Source organism: Triticum urartu, chromosome 4A, assembly GCF_056163025.1.
Source record: "Triticum urartu cultivar PI428250 chromosome 4A, HENAU_Tu73, whole genome shotgun sequence".
In the NCBI taxonomy this organism is placed as follows: domain Eukaryota; kingdom Viridiplantae; phylum Streptophyta; class Magnoliopsida; order Poales; family Poaceae; genus Triticum; species Triticum urartu.
In genome coordinates this window covers 156,669,151-156,686,757 of record NC_141876.1, presented here as the reverse complement: position 1 = coordinate 156,686,757, position 17,607 = coordinate 156,669,151, and the positions used below count along the sequence as shown (strand labels likewise).

At 41.5% G+C, this 17,607-nt stretch overlaps 1 protein-coding gene and 1 long non-coding RNA gene across 3 annotated transcripts; one reads left to right on the top strand and one right to left on the bottom strand.

Moving 5' to 3' along the window:
* Nucleotides 1–12,792: 12,792 nt before the first annotated feature.
* LOC147975220 (uncharacterized) lies at nt 12,793–14,116 on the top strand. Its single transcript, XM_087518059.1, has one exon. The coding sequence runs from the start codon at nt 12,832–12,834 to the stop codon at nt 13,537–13,539; it is 708 nt and encodes a 235-aa protein (XP_087374185.1). The 5' UTR covers nt 12,793–12,831; the 3' UTR covers nt 13,540–14,116.
* Nucleotides 14,117–15,202: 1,086 nt separating this feature from the next.
* Nucleotides 15,203–17,383, bottom strand: LOC125551272 (uncharacterized). Of its 2 annotated transcripts, XR_015600586.1 has the most exons (3): nt 16,958–17,377; nt 16,501–16,870; nt 15,203–16,210 (listed from the first exon to the last, which is right to left on the bottom strand). It is a non-coding gene; the product is annotated as an uncharacterized LOC125551272 (long non-coding RNA). The 2 variants fall into 2 exon arrangements; XR_007302376.2 differs by having other exon boundaries at nt 15,203–16,870; nt 16,958–17,383.
* Nucleotides 17,384–17,607: the final 224 nt, after the last annotated feature.

Here is a 17,607-nt window from a genome sequence, read left to right as displayed (position 1 = left end):
ATCGTTGAGCCACGTCTCATACTGGAACATGATGATCCTCAAATTCTTTCTATCTCAAAATAGATATATTGATGCCAAATGAAATTTTGCCCTTGGTTAATACTGATAGACAACATCCTGTTCTTGCTCTACTTTTAAAAGAAAATAATTCAGATGAAAAAAATCAGTACCATTTGAAATCTTATGACAGGTACGGTCCTTCTCCCTCCCAGTTGGGGATAACAGGCCCATCTTTATAGTGAACCAAATCATACACCCATCTTGATCTCGAGCTCAGCACACCACCGCACCTAGTGCCACGAGCCAGTCCAGGCCGGCGGATCCGTTCCTCCTTTCACCACATCCACATGCACCGCACAAAACCTGACCCAAGTATCAATCTAGGCGGCGGCGCATCCGTGTGTGCGCAAGGCTGTGACCTAGGGTTTTGCGCTTGCTTCTGGTTACCATGGCCCGGATGACATTCTCGTCGCGACCGCGGTCGCGGTCGACTGCGAGGTGGCCCAGCCGGCGGATACTTGTCATCTCTCTCCTAACCCACAACCATCCATCCACCGTCGAGTAGGGATTAGCCCTAGCCACCAAACAAAGCTTTGCGGTCCAGCGTGAGGAGGCGACTGCAGGAGCACCCAAGCGGATGCGCAGCCGCTGTGTAGCCCTCGACCTGCCGGAGGAGATCCTAGTGTGGGAGATATTTGTCCGCCTTCCAGCCAAGGAGATCCTCCGTTTCCGCGCAGTCTGCCGCTCCTGGCACGGCCTCACCTCCGTCCCTGATTTCATCGTCGCCCACCACCAGCGCCAGCCGTCGCTACCCCCTCGTCATGCTCAACGGTTTGCCCACCACAGAGGACGGCTTATCAATCTCCAAGCACAGCCGGCCTGTCCTCGGGTTCCATGACTACCATGGCTTCCAGCTGCACGCATCTGCTACGTCTTGAGCTTGCGTTGGTTTTCCTCGAAGAGGAATGGATGATGCAGCAGAGTAGCGTAAGTATTTCCCTCAGTTTTTGAGAACCAAGGTATCAATCCAGTAGGAGGCCACGCTCAAGTCCCTCGTACCTGCACAAAATGATAGCTACTCACAACCAACGCGATTAGGGGTTGTCAATCCCTTCACGGTCACTTACGAGAGTGAGATCTGATAGATATAATATTTTTGATATTTTTGGTATAAAGATGCAAAGTGAAAAGTAAAAGCAAAGTAAAAAAGCAAAGCAAGATTAAAGTGATGGAGATTGATATGATGAGAATAGACCCGGGGGCCATAGGTTTCACTAGTGGCATCTCTTAAGAGCATAAGTATTCTACAGTGGGTGAACAAATTATTGTTGAGCAATTGACAGAATTGAGAATGGTTATGAGAATATCTAGGCATGATCATGTATATAGGCATCACGTCCGTGACAAGTAGACCGAAACGATTCTACATCTACTACTATTACTCCACTCATCGACCGCTATCCGACATGCATCTAGAGTATTAAGTTAAAAACAGAGTAACGCCTTAAGCAAGATGACATGATGTAGAGAGATAAATTCATGCAATATGAAATAAACCCCATCTTGTTATCCTCGATGGCAACGATGCAATACGTGCCTTGCTGCCCCTTCTGTCACTGGGAAAGGACACCGCAAGATCGAACCCAAAGCTAAGCACTTCTCCCATGGCAAGAACTACCAATCTAGTTGGCCAAACCAAACGAATAATTCGAAGAGACTTGCAAAGATAACCAATCATACATAAAAGAATTCAGAGAAGATTCAAATATTATTCATAGATAGACTTGATCATAAACCCACAATTCACCGTTCTCAACAAACACATCGTAAAAAGAAGATTACATCGAATAGATCTCCACAAGAGAGGTGGAGAACTTTGTATTGAGATTCAAAGAGAGAGAAGAAGCCCTCTAGCTACTAACTATGGACCCGAAGGCCTGAGGTAAACTACTCACACTTCATCGGAGAGGCTAGGATGATGTAGAAGCCCTCTGTGATGACGGCCCTCTTCCGGCGGAGCTCCGGAACAGGCCCCAAGATGGGATCTCGTGGATACAGAAAGTTGCGGCGGTGGAATTAGGTTTTTGGCTCCTGTTCTGATCGTTTGGGGGTACGTGTGTATATATAGGAGGAAGAAGTACGTCGGTGGAGCACCGAGGGGCCCACGAGGCAAGGGGCGCACCCTAGGGGGGCGCGCCCCCCACCCTCGTGACCGCCTCTTTTGTTCCTTGGAGCAGGGTCCAAGTCTCCTGGATCACGTTCGGTGAGAAAATCACGTTCCCGAAGGTTTTATTCCGTTTGGACTCCGGTTGATATTCCGTTTCTTCGAAACACTAAACTAGGCAAAAAAAACAGCAATTCTGGGCTGGGTCTCCGGTTAATAGGTTAGTCCCAAAAGTAATATAAATGTGGACAATAAAGCCCAATATAGTCCAAAACAGTAGATAATATAGCATGGAGCAATCAAAAATTATAGATACGTTGGAGACGTATCAGGCATCCCCAAGCTTAATTCCTGCTCGTCCTCGAGTAGGTAAATGATAAAAAGAGAATTTTTGATGCGGAGTGCTACTTGGCATAATTTCAATGCAAATCTTCTTAATTGTGATATGAATATTCAGATTCGAATGATTCAAGACAAAAGTTCATATTGACATAAAAATAGTAATACTTCAAGCATACTAACAAAGCAATTATGTCTTCTCAAAATAACATGGCCAAATAAAGTTATCCCTACAAAATCATATAGTCTGGCTATGCTCTATCTTCACCACACAAAGTATTTAAATCATTCACAACCCCGATGACAAGCCAAGCAATTGTTTCATACTCTAACTTTTTCAAAACTTTTTCAATCTTCATGCAATACATGAGCGTGAGCCATGGATATAGCAGTATAGGTGGAATAGAATGGTGGTTGTGGAGAAGACAAAAAGGAGAAGATAGTCTCACATCAACTAGGCGTATCAACGGGCTATGGATATGCCCATCAATAGATATCAATGTGAGTGAGTAGGGATTGCCATGCAACGGATGCACTAGAGCTATAAGTATATGAAATCTCAAAAAGAAACTAAGTGGGTGTGCATCCAACTTGCTTGCTCATGAAGACCTAGGATAATTTGAGGAAGCCCATCATTGGAATATACAAGCCAAGTTCTATAATGTAAAATTCCCACTAGTATATGAAAGTGATAACATGAGAGACTCTCTACTATGAAGATCATGGTGCTACTTTGAAGCACAAGTGTGGTAAGAGGATAGTAACATTGTCCCTTCTCTCTTTTCTCTCATTTTTTTATATATTTTTATTTGGGACTTTTCTCTCTTTTTTTATTTTATGGCCTCTTTTTATTTGGGCTTCTTTGGCCTCTTTTATTTGTTTTTCGTCCGGAATCTCATCCCGACTTATGGGGGAATCATAGTCTCCATCATTATTTCCTCACTTGGGACAATGCTCTAACAATGATGATCATCACACTTTTATTTTTCTTACAACTCAATACTTAGAACAAAATATGACTCTATATGAATGCCTCCGGCGGTGTACCGGGATATGCAATATGACAATGATGGAGTGTGTCATGATGAACTAGATGGTAGAAAGTTGCATGGCAATATATCTCGGAATGGCTATGGAAATGCCATAATAGGTAGGTATGGTGGCTGTTTTGAGGAAGGTATATGGTAGGTGTATGATACCGACGAAAGGTGCGCGGTATTAGAGAGGCTAGCAAAGGTGGAAGGGTGAGAGTGCGTATAATCCATGGACTCAACATTAGTCATAAAGAACTCATATACTTATTGCAAAAATCTCGAAGTTATCAAAGCAAAGTATCACGCGCATGCTCCTAGGGGGATAGATTGGTAGGAAAAGACCATCGCTCGTCCCCGACCGCCACTCATAAGGAAGACAATCAATAAATAAAACATGCTCCGACTTCATCACATAACGGTTCACCATACGTGCATGCTACGGGAATCACAAACTTTAACACAAGTATTCTTTAAATTCACAACTACTCAACTAGCATGACTTTAATATTATCACCTCCATATCTCAAAACAATTATCATGCTTCAATCTTTTCTAAGTATTCAACACACTCAAAAGAAAGTTTCACAAATCTTGAATACCAAGCATATTATTATTAAGCAAATTACCATGCTATTAAGAGACTCTCAAAATAATATAAGTGAAGCATGACAGATCAATAGTTTCTTTAAAACAAATCCACCACCGTGCTCTAAAATATCTTAGTGAAGCACATAGAGCAAAATTATAACGCTGAAAAGATATAAGTGAAGCACATAAAGCAAAACTACTTAGCTCAAAAGATATAAGTGAAGCACATACAGTATTCTATCAAATTTTAATTCATGTATGGCTCTCTCAAAAGGTGTGTACAGCAAGGATGATTGTGGTATACTAAGACACAAAGACACAAATAATACAAGACGCTCCAAGCAAAACACATATCATGTTGGTGAATAAAAATATAGCTCCAAGTAAATTACCGATGAAAGTGGACGAAAGAGGGGATGCCTCCCGGGGCATCCCCAAGCTTTGACTTCTTGGTGTCCTTGGATTATCTTGGGGGTGCCATGGGCATCCCCAAGCTTAGGCTCTTGCCACTCCTTGTTCCATGATCCATCAAAAGAATTCACCCAAAACTTGAAAACTTCACAACACAAAACTCAAAATAGAAAATTCGTGAGCTCCGTTAGCGAAAGAAAACAAAAGACCACTTCAAGGTACTGTAATGAACTCATTCTTTATTTATATTGGTGTTAAACCTACTGTATTCCAACTTATCTATGGATTATAAACTATTTTACTAGCCATAGATTCATCAAAATAAGCAAACAACACACGAAAAACAGAATCTGTCAAAAACAGAACAGTCTGTAGTAATCTGTAGCTAGCGCAAGATCTGGAACCCCAAAAATTCTAAAATAAATTGCTGGATGTGAGAATCTATCTATTAATCATCTGCAAAAAGAATTAACTAAATATCACTCTTCAAATAAAAATTACAGCAGTTCTTGTGAGCGCTAAAGTTTCTGTTTTTTTACAGCAAGTTCAACAAGACTTTCCCCAAGTCTTCCCAACAGTTCTACTTGGCACAAACACTAATTAAACACAAAAAAACACAAACAAAACAGAGGATAAATAATTTATTTATTACTAAGCAGGAGAAAAAAGCAAGGAATAAAAATAAAATTGGGTTGCCTCCCAACAAGCGCTATCGTTTAACGCCCCTAGCTAGGCATAAAAGCGAGGATAGATCTAGGTATTGCCATCTTTGGCTTTAGAGAAAAAGAGAGCAAACTTGTTATCTATGGAATTAATCTTTCTATTTTGACAGAGTACATGTCCATTAATGGTAGAAGATAGATTAAGAATGTTGCGGAAATTGGCATCTAGGCTAGCTTTTATCTCTTTAATAGATTCGTTTTGGTAAGAAAGCAAGAGAGATGTGATTTCAGTTTTCTCATTAATGGGGTGCCCAAATATAGTTTTCATCCTCTCATAGGTATCTATGGGGTCCCCTTCAAGAAAACCCCCCTCGAAAATAGAATCTAAAACTTGTTTGAATGAAGCGGGTAGCCCAACATAAAAGCTTTTTAAGTAAACCTCAATTTGATATTGGGGTACATAGCTAGCCCGGATCCTTAACAGCCTATCCCAAGCATCTTTCAAAGATTCATCAAGTAAATAACAAAAAAATTCTAGAATCATCTTCATCAAAATTACTAAGGTTCTCATTGATAACTCCGGCAAGTTGTTCTATAGCATTTCGATTTATGAGTTTAGATAAGATAGCAGGATTGTCTAAAGCACTAGAACTTGGGAGAGAACCCCCAACTCTTTTTGGTTCTGACATGGCGAGGGAAAAGAGGCAAACAGAGATGGAGGATAGAGAGAGAGGGCGAATAAAACAGCAAGGGTGAAGTGGGGGAGAGGAAAACGAGAGGCAAATGGCAAATAATGTAATGCGAGAGATAGGGATTATGATGGGTACTTGGTATGTTGACTTTTTGCGTAGACTCCCCGGCAACGGCGCCAGAAATCCTTCTTGCTACGTCTTGAGCTTGCGTTGGTTTTCCCCGAAGAGGAAGGGATGATGCAGCAGAGTAGCGTAAGTATTCCCCTCGGTTTTTGAGAACCAAGGTATCAATCCAGTAGGAGGCACGCTCAAGTCCCTCGTACCTGCACAAAACGATAGCTACTCGCAACCAATGCGATTAGGGGTTGTCAATCCCTTCACGGTCACTTACGAGAGTGAGATATGATAGATATAATATTTTTGGTATTTTTGATATAAAGATGCAAAGTGAAAAGTAAAAGCAAAGTAAAAAAACAAAGCAAGATTAAAGTGATGGAGATTGATATGATGAGAATAGACCCGGGGGCCATAGGTTTCACTAGTGGCTTCTCTCAAGAGCATAAGTATTCTACGGTGGGAGAACAAATTACTGTTGAGCAATTGACAGAATTGATCATAGTTATGCGAATATCTAGGCATGATCATGTATATAGGCATCACGTCCGTGACAAGTAGACCGAAACGATTCTACATCTACTACTATTACTCCACTCATCGACCGCTATCCGGCATGCATCTAGAGTATTAAGTTAAAAACAGAGTAACGCCTTAAGGAAGATGACATGATGTAGAGAGATAAATTCATGCAATATGAAATAAACCCCATCTTGTTATCCTCGATGGCAACGATGCAATACGTGCCTTGCTGCCCCTTCTGTCACTGCGAAAGGACACCGCAAGATCGAACCCAAAGCTAAGCACTTCTCCCATGGCAAGAACTACCAATCTAGTTGGTCAAACCAAACGAATAATTCGAAGAGACTTGCAAAGATAACCAATCATACATAAAAGAATTCAGAGAAGATTCAAATATTATTCATAGATAGACTTGATCATAAACCCACAATTCATCGGTCTCAACAAACACACCGCAAAAAGAAGATTAAATCGAATAGATCTCCACAAGAGAGGTGGAGAACTTTGTATTGAGATTCGAAGAGAGAGAAGAAGCCATCTAGCTACTAACTATGGATCCGAAGGCCTGAGGTAAACTACTCACACTTCATCGGAGAGGCTGGGATGATGTAGAAGCCCTCCGTGATGACGGCCCTCTTCCGGCGGAGTTCCGGAACAGGCCCCAAGATGGGATCTCGTGGATACAGAAAATTTCAGCGGTGGAATTAGGTTTTTGGCTCCTGTTCTGATCGTTTGGGGGTACATGTGTATATATAGGAGGAAGAAGTACGTCGGTGGAGCACCGAGGGGCCCATGAGGCAGGGGGGCGCGCCCCCCACCCTCGTGACCGCCTCTTTTGTTCCTTGGAGCAGGGTCCAAGTCTCCTGGATCACGTTCGGTGATAAAATCACGTTCCCGAAGGTTTTATTCCGTTTGGACTCCGGTTGATATTCCGTTTCTTCGAAACACTGAAATCAGCAAAAAAAAGCAACAATTCTGGGTTGGGCCTCCGGTTAATAGGTTAGTCCCAAAAGTAATATAAAAGTGGAAAATAAAGCCCAATATAGTCCAAAACAGTAAATAATATAGCATGGAGCAATCAAAAATTAGAGATACGTTGGAGACGTATCAGGCATCCCCAAGCTTAATTCCTGCTCGTCCTCGAGTAGGTAAATGATAAAAACAGAATTTTTGATGCGGAGTGCTACTTGGCATAATTTCAATGCAAATCTTCTTAATTGTGATATGAATATTCAGATTCGAAAGATTCAACACAAAAGTTCATATTAACATAAAAATAATAATACTTCAAGCATACTAACAAAGCAATTATGTCTTCTCAAAATACATGGCCAAAGAAAGTTATCCCTACAAAATCATATAGTCTGGCTATGCTCTATCTTCACCACGCAAAGTATTTAAATCATGCACAACCCCGATGACAAGAAGCAATTGTTTCATACTCTAACTTTTTCAAAACTTTTTCAATCTTCACGCAATACATGAGCGTGAGCCATGGATATAGCACTATAGGTGGAATAGAATGGTGGCTGTGGAGAAAACAAAAAGGAGAAGATAGTCTCACATCAACTAGGCGTATCAACGGGCTATGGAGATGCCCATCAATAGATATCAATGTGAGTGAGTAGGAATTGCCATGCAACGGATGCACTAGAGCTATAAGTATATGAAAGCTCAAAAAGAAACTAAGTGGGTGTGCATCCAACTTGCTTGCTCATGAAGACCTAGGGCAATTTGAGGAAGCCCATCATTGGAATATACAAGCCAAGTTCTATAATGTAAAATTCCCACTAATATATGAAAGTGATAACATGAGAGACTCTCTACTATGAAGATCATGGTGCTACTTTGAAGCACAAGTGTGGTAAGAGGATAGTAACCTTGTCCCTTCTCTCTTTTCTCTCATTTTTTTATATTTTTTTATTTGGGCCTTTTCTCTCTTTTTTTATTTTATGGCCTCTTTTTATTTGGGCTTCTTTGGCCTCTTTTATTTATTTTTCGTCCGGAGTCTCATCCCGACTTATGGGGGAATCATAGTCTCCATCGTTCTTTCCTCACTTGGGACAATGCTCTAATAATGATGATCATCACACTTTTATTTTCTTACAACTCAATACTTAGAACAAAATATGACTCTATATGAATGCCTCCGGCGGTGTACCGGGATATGCAATATGACAATGATGGAGTGTGTCATGATGAACTAGATGGTAGAAAGTTGCATGGCAATATATCTCGGAATGGCTATGGAAATGCCATAATAGGTAGGTATGGTGGCTGTTTTGAGGAAGCTATATGGTAGGTGTATGATACCGGCGAAAGGTGCGCGGTATTAGAGAGGCTAGCAAAGGTGGAAGGGTGAGAGTGTGTATAATCCATGGACTCAACATTAGTCATAAAGAACTCATATACTTATTGCAAAAATCTCGAAGTTATCAAAGCAAAGTATCACGCGCATGCTCCTAGGGGGATAGATTGGTAGGAAAAGACCATCGCTCGTCCCCGACCGCCACTCATAAGGAAGACAATCAATAAATAAAACATGCTCCGACTTCATCACATAACGGTTCACCATACGTGCATGCTACGGGAATCACAAACTTTAACACAAGTATTCTTTAAATTCACAACTACTCAACTAGCATGACTTTAATATTATCACCTCCATATCTCAAAAAAATTATCATGCTTCAATCTTTTCTTAGTATTCAACACACTCAAAAGAAAGTTTCACAAATCTTGAATACCAAGCATATTATTATTAAGCAAATTACCATGCTATTAAGAGACTCTCAAAATAATATAAGTGAAGCATGACAGATCAATAGTTTCTTTAAAACAAATCCACCACCGTGCTCTAAAATATCTTAGTGAAGCACATAGAGCAAAATTATAACGCTGAAAAGATATAAGTGAAGCACATAAAGCAAAACTACTTAGCTCAAAAGATATAAGTGAAGCACATACAGTATTCTATCAAATTTTAATTCATATATGGCTCTCTCAAAAGGTGTGTACAGCAAGGATGATTGTGGTATACTAAGACACAAAGACACAAATAATACAAGACACTCCAAGCAAAACACATATCATGTTGGTGAATAAAAATATAGCTCCAAGTAAATTACCGATGGAAGTGGACGAAAGAGGGGATGCCTCCCGGGGCATCCCCAAGCTTTGACTTCTTGGTGTCCTTGGATTATCTTGGGGGTGCCATGGGAATCCCCAAGCTTAGGCTCTTGCCACTCCTTGTTCCATGATCCATCAAAAGAATTCACCCAAAATTTGAAAACTTCACAACACAAAACTCAAAATAGAAAACTCGTGAGCTCCGTTAGCGAAAGAAAACAAAAGACCACTTCAAGGTATTGTAATGAACTCATTCTTTATTTATATTGGTGTTAAACCTACTGTATTTCAACTTCTCTATGGATTATAAACTATTTTACTAGCCATAGATTCATCAAAATAAGCAAACAACACACGAAAAACAAAATCTGTCAAAAACAGAACAGTCTGTAGTAATCTGTAGCTAGCGCAAGATCTGGAACCCCAAAAATTCTAAAATAAATTGCTGGACGTGAGAATCTATCTATTAATCATCTGCAAAAAGAATTAACTAAATAGCACTCTTCAAATAAAATGACAGCAGTTCTCGTGAGCGCTAAAGTTTCTGTTTTTTTACAGCAAGTTCAACAAGACTTTCCCCAAGTCTTCCCAACAGTTCTACTTGGCACAAACACTAATTAAACTCAAAGAAACACAACCAAAACAGAGGCTAAATAATTTATTTATTACTAAGAAGGAGCAAAAAGCAAGGAATAAAAATAAAATTGGGTTGCCTCCCAACAAGCGCTATCGTTTAACGCCCCTAGCTAGGCATAAAAGTGAGGATAGATCTAGGTATTGCCATCTTTGGCTTTAGAGAAAAAGAGAGCAAACTTGTTATCTATGGAATTAATCTTTCTATTTTGACAGAGTACATGTCCATTAATGGTAGAAGAAAGATTAAGAATGTTGCGGAAATTGGCATCTAGGCTAGCTTTTATCTCTTTAATTGATTCGTTTTGGTAAGAAAGCAAGAGAGATGTGATTTCAGTTTTCTCATTAATGGGGTGCCCAAATATAGTTTTCATCCTCTCATAAGTATCTATGGGGTCCCCTTCAAGAAAACCCCCCTCGAAAATAGAATCTAAAACTTGTTTGAACGAAGCGGGTAGCCCAACATAAAAGCTTTTTAAGTAAACCTCAATTTGATATTGGGGTACATAGCTAGCCCGGATCCTTAACAACCTATCCCAAGCATCTTTCAAAGATTCATCAAGTAAATAACGAAAAATTCCAGAATCGTCTTCATCAAAATTACTAAGGTTCTCATTGATAACTCCGGCAAGTTGTTCTATAGCATTTCGATTTATGAGTTTAGATAAGATAGCAGGATTGTCTAAAGCGCTAGAACTTGGGAGAGAACCCCCAACTCTTTTTGGTTCTGACATGGCGAGGGAAAAGAGGCAAACAGAGAGGGAGGATAGAGAGAGAGGGCGAATAAAACGGCAAGGGTGAAGTGGGGGAGAGGAAAACGAGAGGCAAATGGCAAATAATGTAATGCGAGAGATAGGGATTGTGATGGGTACTTGGTATGTTGACTTTTTGGGTAGACTCCCCGACAACGGCGCCAGAAATCCTTCTTGCTACGTCTTGAGCTTGCGTTGGTTTTCCCCGAAGAGGAAGGGATGATGCAGCAGAGTAGCGTAAGTATTTCCCTCAGTTTTTGAGAACCAAGGTGTCAATCCAGTAGGAGGCCACGCTCAAGTCCATCGTACCTGCACAAAACGATAGCTACTCCCAACCAACGCGATTAGGGGTTGTCAATCCCTTCACGGTCACTTACGAGAATGAGATCTGATAGATTTAATATTTTTGGTATTTTTGATATAAAGATGCAAAGTGAAAAGTAAAAGAAAAGTAAAAAGCAAAGCAAGATTAAAGTGATGGAGATTGATATGATGAGAATAGACCCGAGGGCCATAGGTTTCACTGGTGGCTTCTCTCAAGAGCATAAGTATTCTACGGTGGGTGAACAAATTACTGTCGAGCAATTGACAGAATTGAGCATAGTTATGAGAATATCTAGGCATGATCATGTATATAGGCATCACGTCCGTGACAAGTAGACGGAAACGATTCTGCATCTACTACTATTACTCCACTCATCGACCGCTATCCAGCATGCATCTAGAGTATTAAGTTAAAAACAGAGTAACGCCTTAAGGAAGATGACATGATGTAGAGAGATAAATTCATGCAATATGAAATAAACCCCATCTTGTCATCCTCGATGGTAACGATGCAATACGTGGCTTGCTGCCCCTTCTGTCACTGGGAAAGGACACCGCAAGATCGAACCCAAAGCTAAGCACTTCTCCCATGGCAAGAACTACCAATCTAGTTGGTCAAACCAAACGAATAATTCGAAGAGACTTGCAAAGATAACCAATCATACATAAAAGAATTCAGAGAAGATTCAAATATTATTCATAGATAGACTTGATCATAAACCCACAATTCATCGGTCTCAACAAACACACCGCAAAAAGAAGATTACATCGAATAGATCTCCACAAGAGAGGTGGGGAACTTTGTATTGAGATTCAAAGAGAGAGAAGAAGCCATCTAGCTACTAACTATGGATCCGAAGGCCTGAGGTAAACTACTCACACTTCATCGGAGAGGCTGGGATGATGTAGAAGCCCTCCGTGATGACGGCCCTCTTCCGGCGGAGCTCCGAAACAGGCCCCATGATGGGATCTCGTGGATACAGAAAATTTCAGCGGTGGAATTAGGTTTTTGGCTCCTGTTCTGATCGTTTGGGGGTACGTGTGTATATATAGGAGGAAGAAGTACGTCGGTGGAGCACCGAGGGGCCCATGAGGCAGGGGGCGCGCCCCCCACCCTCGTGACCGCCTCTTTTGTTCCTTGGAGCAGGGTCCAACTCTCCTGGATCACGTTCGGTGATAAAATCACGTTCCCGAAGGTTTTATTCCGTTTGGACTCCGGTTGATATTCCGTTTTTTCGAAACACTGAAATAGGCAAAAAAACAGCAATTCTGGGCTGGGCCTCCGGTTAATAGGTTAGTCCCAAAAGTAATATAAAAGTGGAAAATAAAGCCCAATATAGTCCAAAACAGTAGATAATATAGCATGGAGAAATCAAAAATTAGAGATACGTTGGAGACGTATCAGGCATCCTGTGACGGCCTCCTCTTCCGGGCCTCCCCAACAGTAGTCTCATCAACATCGCCGCGATGTACCTGCACTGCCCGTCCCGCGAGTACCGCATCTTGTACTGGGAACTGATACACCAAGCTACCTACTATGTCATTATGGTAGGACGAAGGGGCTCGCAGAGGTGCATTGGAGTTCCTTCAGATACCCCTGCCATCGAGAAAGCTATGTTGGCCGCACGCACAATTGATCCTACTAATTTGGCCCCACCCATCAAGTTTCGTAGCTGCCTTCATTGGGATCATGCTTGGGTTCACCATGATGCTGGCATAGTCGTTTTCAATACGTTGACAGAGTCATTCAGATTCATGCGTCGCCCGGCTGGTGCTACCAGCTTCTGCACTCGTTTTAGCGACATGGAAGATTCGATTGGCTTCAGCTGCTTTGACGATAGGAGGACAGTTGCCAGAATCTGGGTGTTGCAGGACTACGAGAAAGAGTCGTGGTCATTCAAGTATCATGTTAAATTCCCGGTAGAGAGCTTATGTAACCTCGCAGATACAGAACATATGGTTTTGTCCCATGAGGGAGATGTGTTGGTCTACAATAAATCCGCACGTCACATGTTCCAATGCGACAACAACGGCAAGTTGCTACAGGAATTCCGATGGAAATCATGGGCTTTGGACGTTATTGGACTTGGACATTGTTTTAAAGAAAGCCTCATCAAGCATGAATTTTTCCCGAGGCGAGTTGTTGGACAAGAAAGATTTTTCCAAAGTCTCTAAGCCTTTAAGGTACCATGATAATATGATTATTGTCCCTATATATTTCCCATCTTTTATAGTTTTTACAGTAGTAATTAGATATATATGCTTTTAAGTGCAGAAACAACACTATGGAAGAATATATATATGAGTTTTCCCAACTAGATATAGTTTTTACTATATGAGTTCTCCATACAATCTCTGTTTTTCATTTGAGTCGACACTTTTAGAATATTGGTTACACAGGAAGTATCCACTAATTACTTCTATCTCAGTTTTGGTGCTAACACTACCACCATTTCCTCTTTTCCCCCAAATATAAACCCTTTTCATTCACTTATTGCATGTCTAGCATCTAGTGCTGCTATTCTGAACTCTGAAGCCTATGTTATCATTTCCAAGTAAATTGTGTATATGTTTCCCAACAGAATTTCCCATGGCTTATTGTTTGTTTGCGTTATCCTTTTAGATGCAATTCAACGTCTCTAACCAACACTCCATGACCAAAATATTCTTAGGTATTGCAATTTCTAGGTGAAAATCAGTCAACTGTTTTATATGGCATGAACTAACTACTGTGCGCCTCTGCCAGTGACATAGTTGACAAGTTCTAGTGTCCCATACTGGAGTTCACAGAATCTAATGCGTACTCCCTCTGTAAACTGGGAGTACTTTCTTGTTCTATTTGCTAGGTTATGAATGGACATAACAGTTAAGTGGTTTCCTAGAGAGTATCACTCCCAAGCTGTAATGGATAGTGAAGTGATAGTAGAGGTGTAAACTAATTCACTGGCTCTGATTCGACGATCGATTGATGTATTCAGCTCTTAAGTGCAGAACATGTGACATCATAATTTGGAATATGCTGAGAAGTTGAGGCCTTTAGACAAAACTTACCAATTCAATGACTACTTTGTTGATAAGTAACTAGCAAACATGCCCGCGTTGCAACGGAGAGAAGATTCAATTATGCTCACTAAACTGAATATTTTGGTATAAGCATCTGGTCTCACCCTGATTTTGGTTGTATCCCAATAGAATAATGGGTCTCACTCCAATAGTAGTGTCCTTTTCCCATTACACAACAAATCCCCTCAAAACAAAAGTAAAACACACCAATTTCGCAATCGCCTTTATGTTTGATCTTGTATAGATGCGCTAGTATTTCTTGAAGATGTCACTGAAGCACAAAGTCACATCTCACCATATCTGAAAATTCAGAGTTGTACATCCAAACCAATAGAGCACTGCTCACAGTGGAGATTCTTTTTCCTTGAGTCGGCAAATTCAGAAATGACATAGAATTGTCTGAACCCATAAGGAAAAATGAGTTGGTCCTAGTATTTATTCATATAAGGTCGGTTTTGCCTAAGTATTTATATCCATATGCAGAATGGAGTGCAGAGATGAAATCCTAGAACAGAACTACATGCGCACATGAGGACGGACGTGAACAAGACTTAATTTGTTTGTTGTTCATCCACATAAAACATACATAGATCTAGGTCATCATCTCAGTTGAGAATGTGATGTGAATGTAAGTTTCAGGGAGGCTGGGCTAACCTTCACATGAGTTCTTATTAAGATGTTAGGGTGACACAGGGAAGAAACGCTTCGCGGCTCCATGCCACCACAAAAACTCAGGGATCTCATAAATCTTGTTTATCTGGGTTGACAATATGTGTAAAATAGTGCACATTTATCTCTAGATTCAGCAATTGGAAGGACGTCCAACAAAATCTCCTGATAATACAAGAGAACATAAGGTGCAGCGGAGTAGAGTAGATCACCCATTTATAAAAACAAAACCATGTCAAACTTTAATAACATTTATAGACGTGACATGTCTTCTCTTTTTCAAGAAAAAAAGTGACCATGTCTTCGAGGAGAGCAACTAAAATGAAGATCAGGGGATACCCGATGTTAAAGAGACAATAACCACACTTAAGAAAAAGTTACTAACAGACCTCAAACCATCACTCTGGAAAATGTGAATCCCGTGGAAAATACTTTATTTTATCCCAATAAGACAATTTCAAATGTGTGTAGAAATTACTGCTAATGTGTGCAAGCTGGATGTCAACTCTTGGCACCATAGTTGGTCGTGCATGGTAACTGGTAAGTAGAAATTTTTAGGTTTCAGTTGTAGCATTAGCACTAACAGTCCCATGTGCAAAAATCAGAAAACATAATATTCGAACAACCTCGTATCACCGAATGGCTTTCAAGGTGAACTGACCCAAAGATGATGATGTAGATCTTGCGGATGGTCATTCACCGCAGGTCCAGTACTTCATCATCCACAGTCGCCACGAGCACTGGCCACGCGCACCACCGTGAAATGCCGCGCACTATTGCCTGCCACGCTGCTAGCCCCGTAGCGTGTAGGCCACCATTGTCGTCGCCACCACCCTGGGGCTTGACTTTGCCCTGCCCTGTTAATCATGTCCACACCTCAGCTCCCAGATATTTGGGTCTGAATGTGATGGCGATATGCGTCATGGTGATCTCCTGCTTATTGCTTTTAGTGAACTCGGTGGGCTTGGCATTGGGGATGCAATTATCGTTGAGCCACGTCTCATACTGGAACATGATTATCCTCAAATTCTTTCTATCTCGAAATAGATATATTGATGCCAAATGAAATTTTGCCCTTGGTCAAACTGATAGACAACATCCTGTTCTTGCTCTACTTTTAAAAGATAATAATTCAGATGAAAAAAATCAGTACCATTGGAAATCTTATGACAAAGACTGCAGTATTCATGTTGGGTACATGTATAAATTTTGAACCAATTAGTCCTAGTTCTCAATTTAAACCTCTGCCTTTATTTCCAAAATACCAACTGCATCTATTGTGTGTGATTTCTTCCAGTCTACACATCAAACTATCATCTTAGTTGCTGTATTATATACTCCCTCTATCTCAGTATATATAGACAAAAAAATCTTATATTTTGAGACAGAGGGAGTAGATGTTACCTTTGAAACTTAGCTGGCCAGTTTGACTTCAACTTGAGAGCTCAGATGAATTTCTTCTCAGTGGATGCCTGCTCCTTCATTTGGCGAAGCGCACATCGGCCTGAACCAGCGCCCTTTAGGAGCCAGCAAAAATTTAAATCAGTTTCTTTAAGGAAAAGTAAAACCAGTTCTGAATTGCAGAGCATGTACAAATTGGAAAGAAAAAGGCCTCTGAATCTGCATCTCGGCAAAACACTTCACACCCTTCACCCCAGCAGAGAACCAAGTCTGAAGGTCGACTGGATTCAATTACATCATGCATTCGCCCATGACATATGCATCTCTATGGACTTTGATTTCCAACTCTACCTGCAACCAGAGTGTTTTCTCTCTAAAAAAGCAACCAAAGTGTACACAGTTAGCTTCAGTTCGTACATGTAGCAGAAAGGCAAGGAATATATTCTCTGTTTTGTCCGACCAGATGAGGGGAGCATGGGTCTCCGCGCCTTGATCCGGCCCGAAGGAGCCGTCGATGAAGCATGCTATGCTCAGAGAGGGGAGGGAGGGGTTAGGTGTCTAGATCGGGCTGAGGTAAGGGAGGGAGCGGTGAGGATGGTGGGGGAGGGGGAGGGGAGATCGACCTGCCACCGGCCGCCTCCGGTGCAGGTGAGGCGAGTCGGGTGGCGGGATGGCCTGCCGCCGGTGCCAAGCGAGGCGAAACCGTGGGGGCGAGGCGAGCGCAGGAGTGTGGGTGGGAGGATGCGGGCGCCCCTTTTTTCCCCATGACGTGGCAGGAGCCGGCCGACGATTGGGGAGGGGGGCATGAGGCGGCCGGCGGCGCGTGGGGCTTGGCAGGAGGTGGGTGGGGCAGGGCGGAGCGCCGCGAGGTAGAACGTGACTGTGTTTTTTCCTTCATATCGGTTCGATTTGGATGACGGGTTGAATATCAAAAAATACAGGGGCTTTTCTGCAAAAACGCTGACGACGTATGACCACAAGCGATAGCCGCTTTATTATTAGGCAGAGATAGAGATTAATGTTTTTCTGCTGAGATTGTTTGTTTTAAGATATATCGTTGGGCTCCTTAATTTTTTTTACCTTGATATAAAACTGCATGTCATCTTAACT

Excerpts from the sequence above, each read along its gene's own strand:
- LOC147975220 (XM_087518059.1), top strand. The coding sequence starts at position 12,832 with ATGTACCTGCACTGCCCGTCCCGCGAGTACCGCATCTTGTACTGGGAA.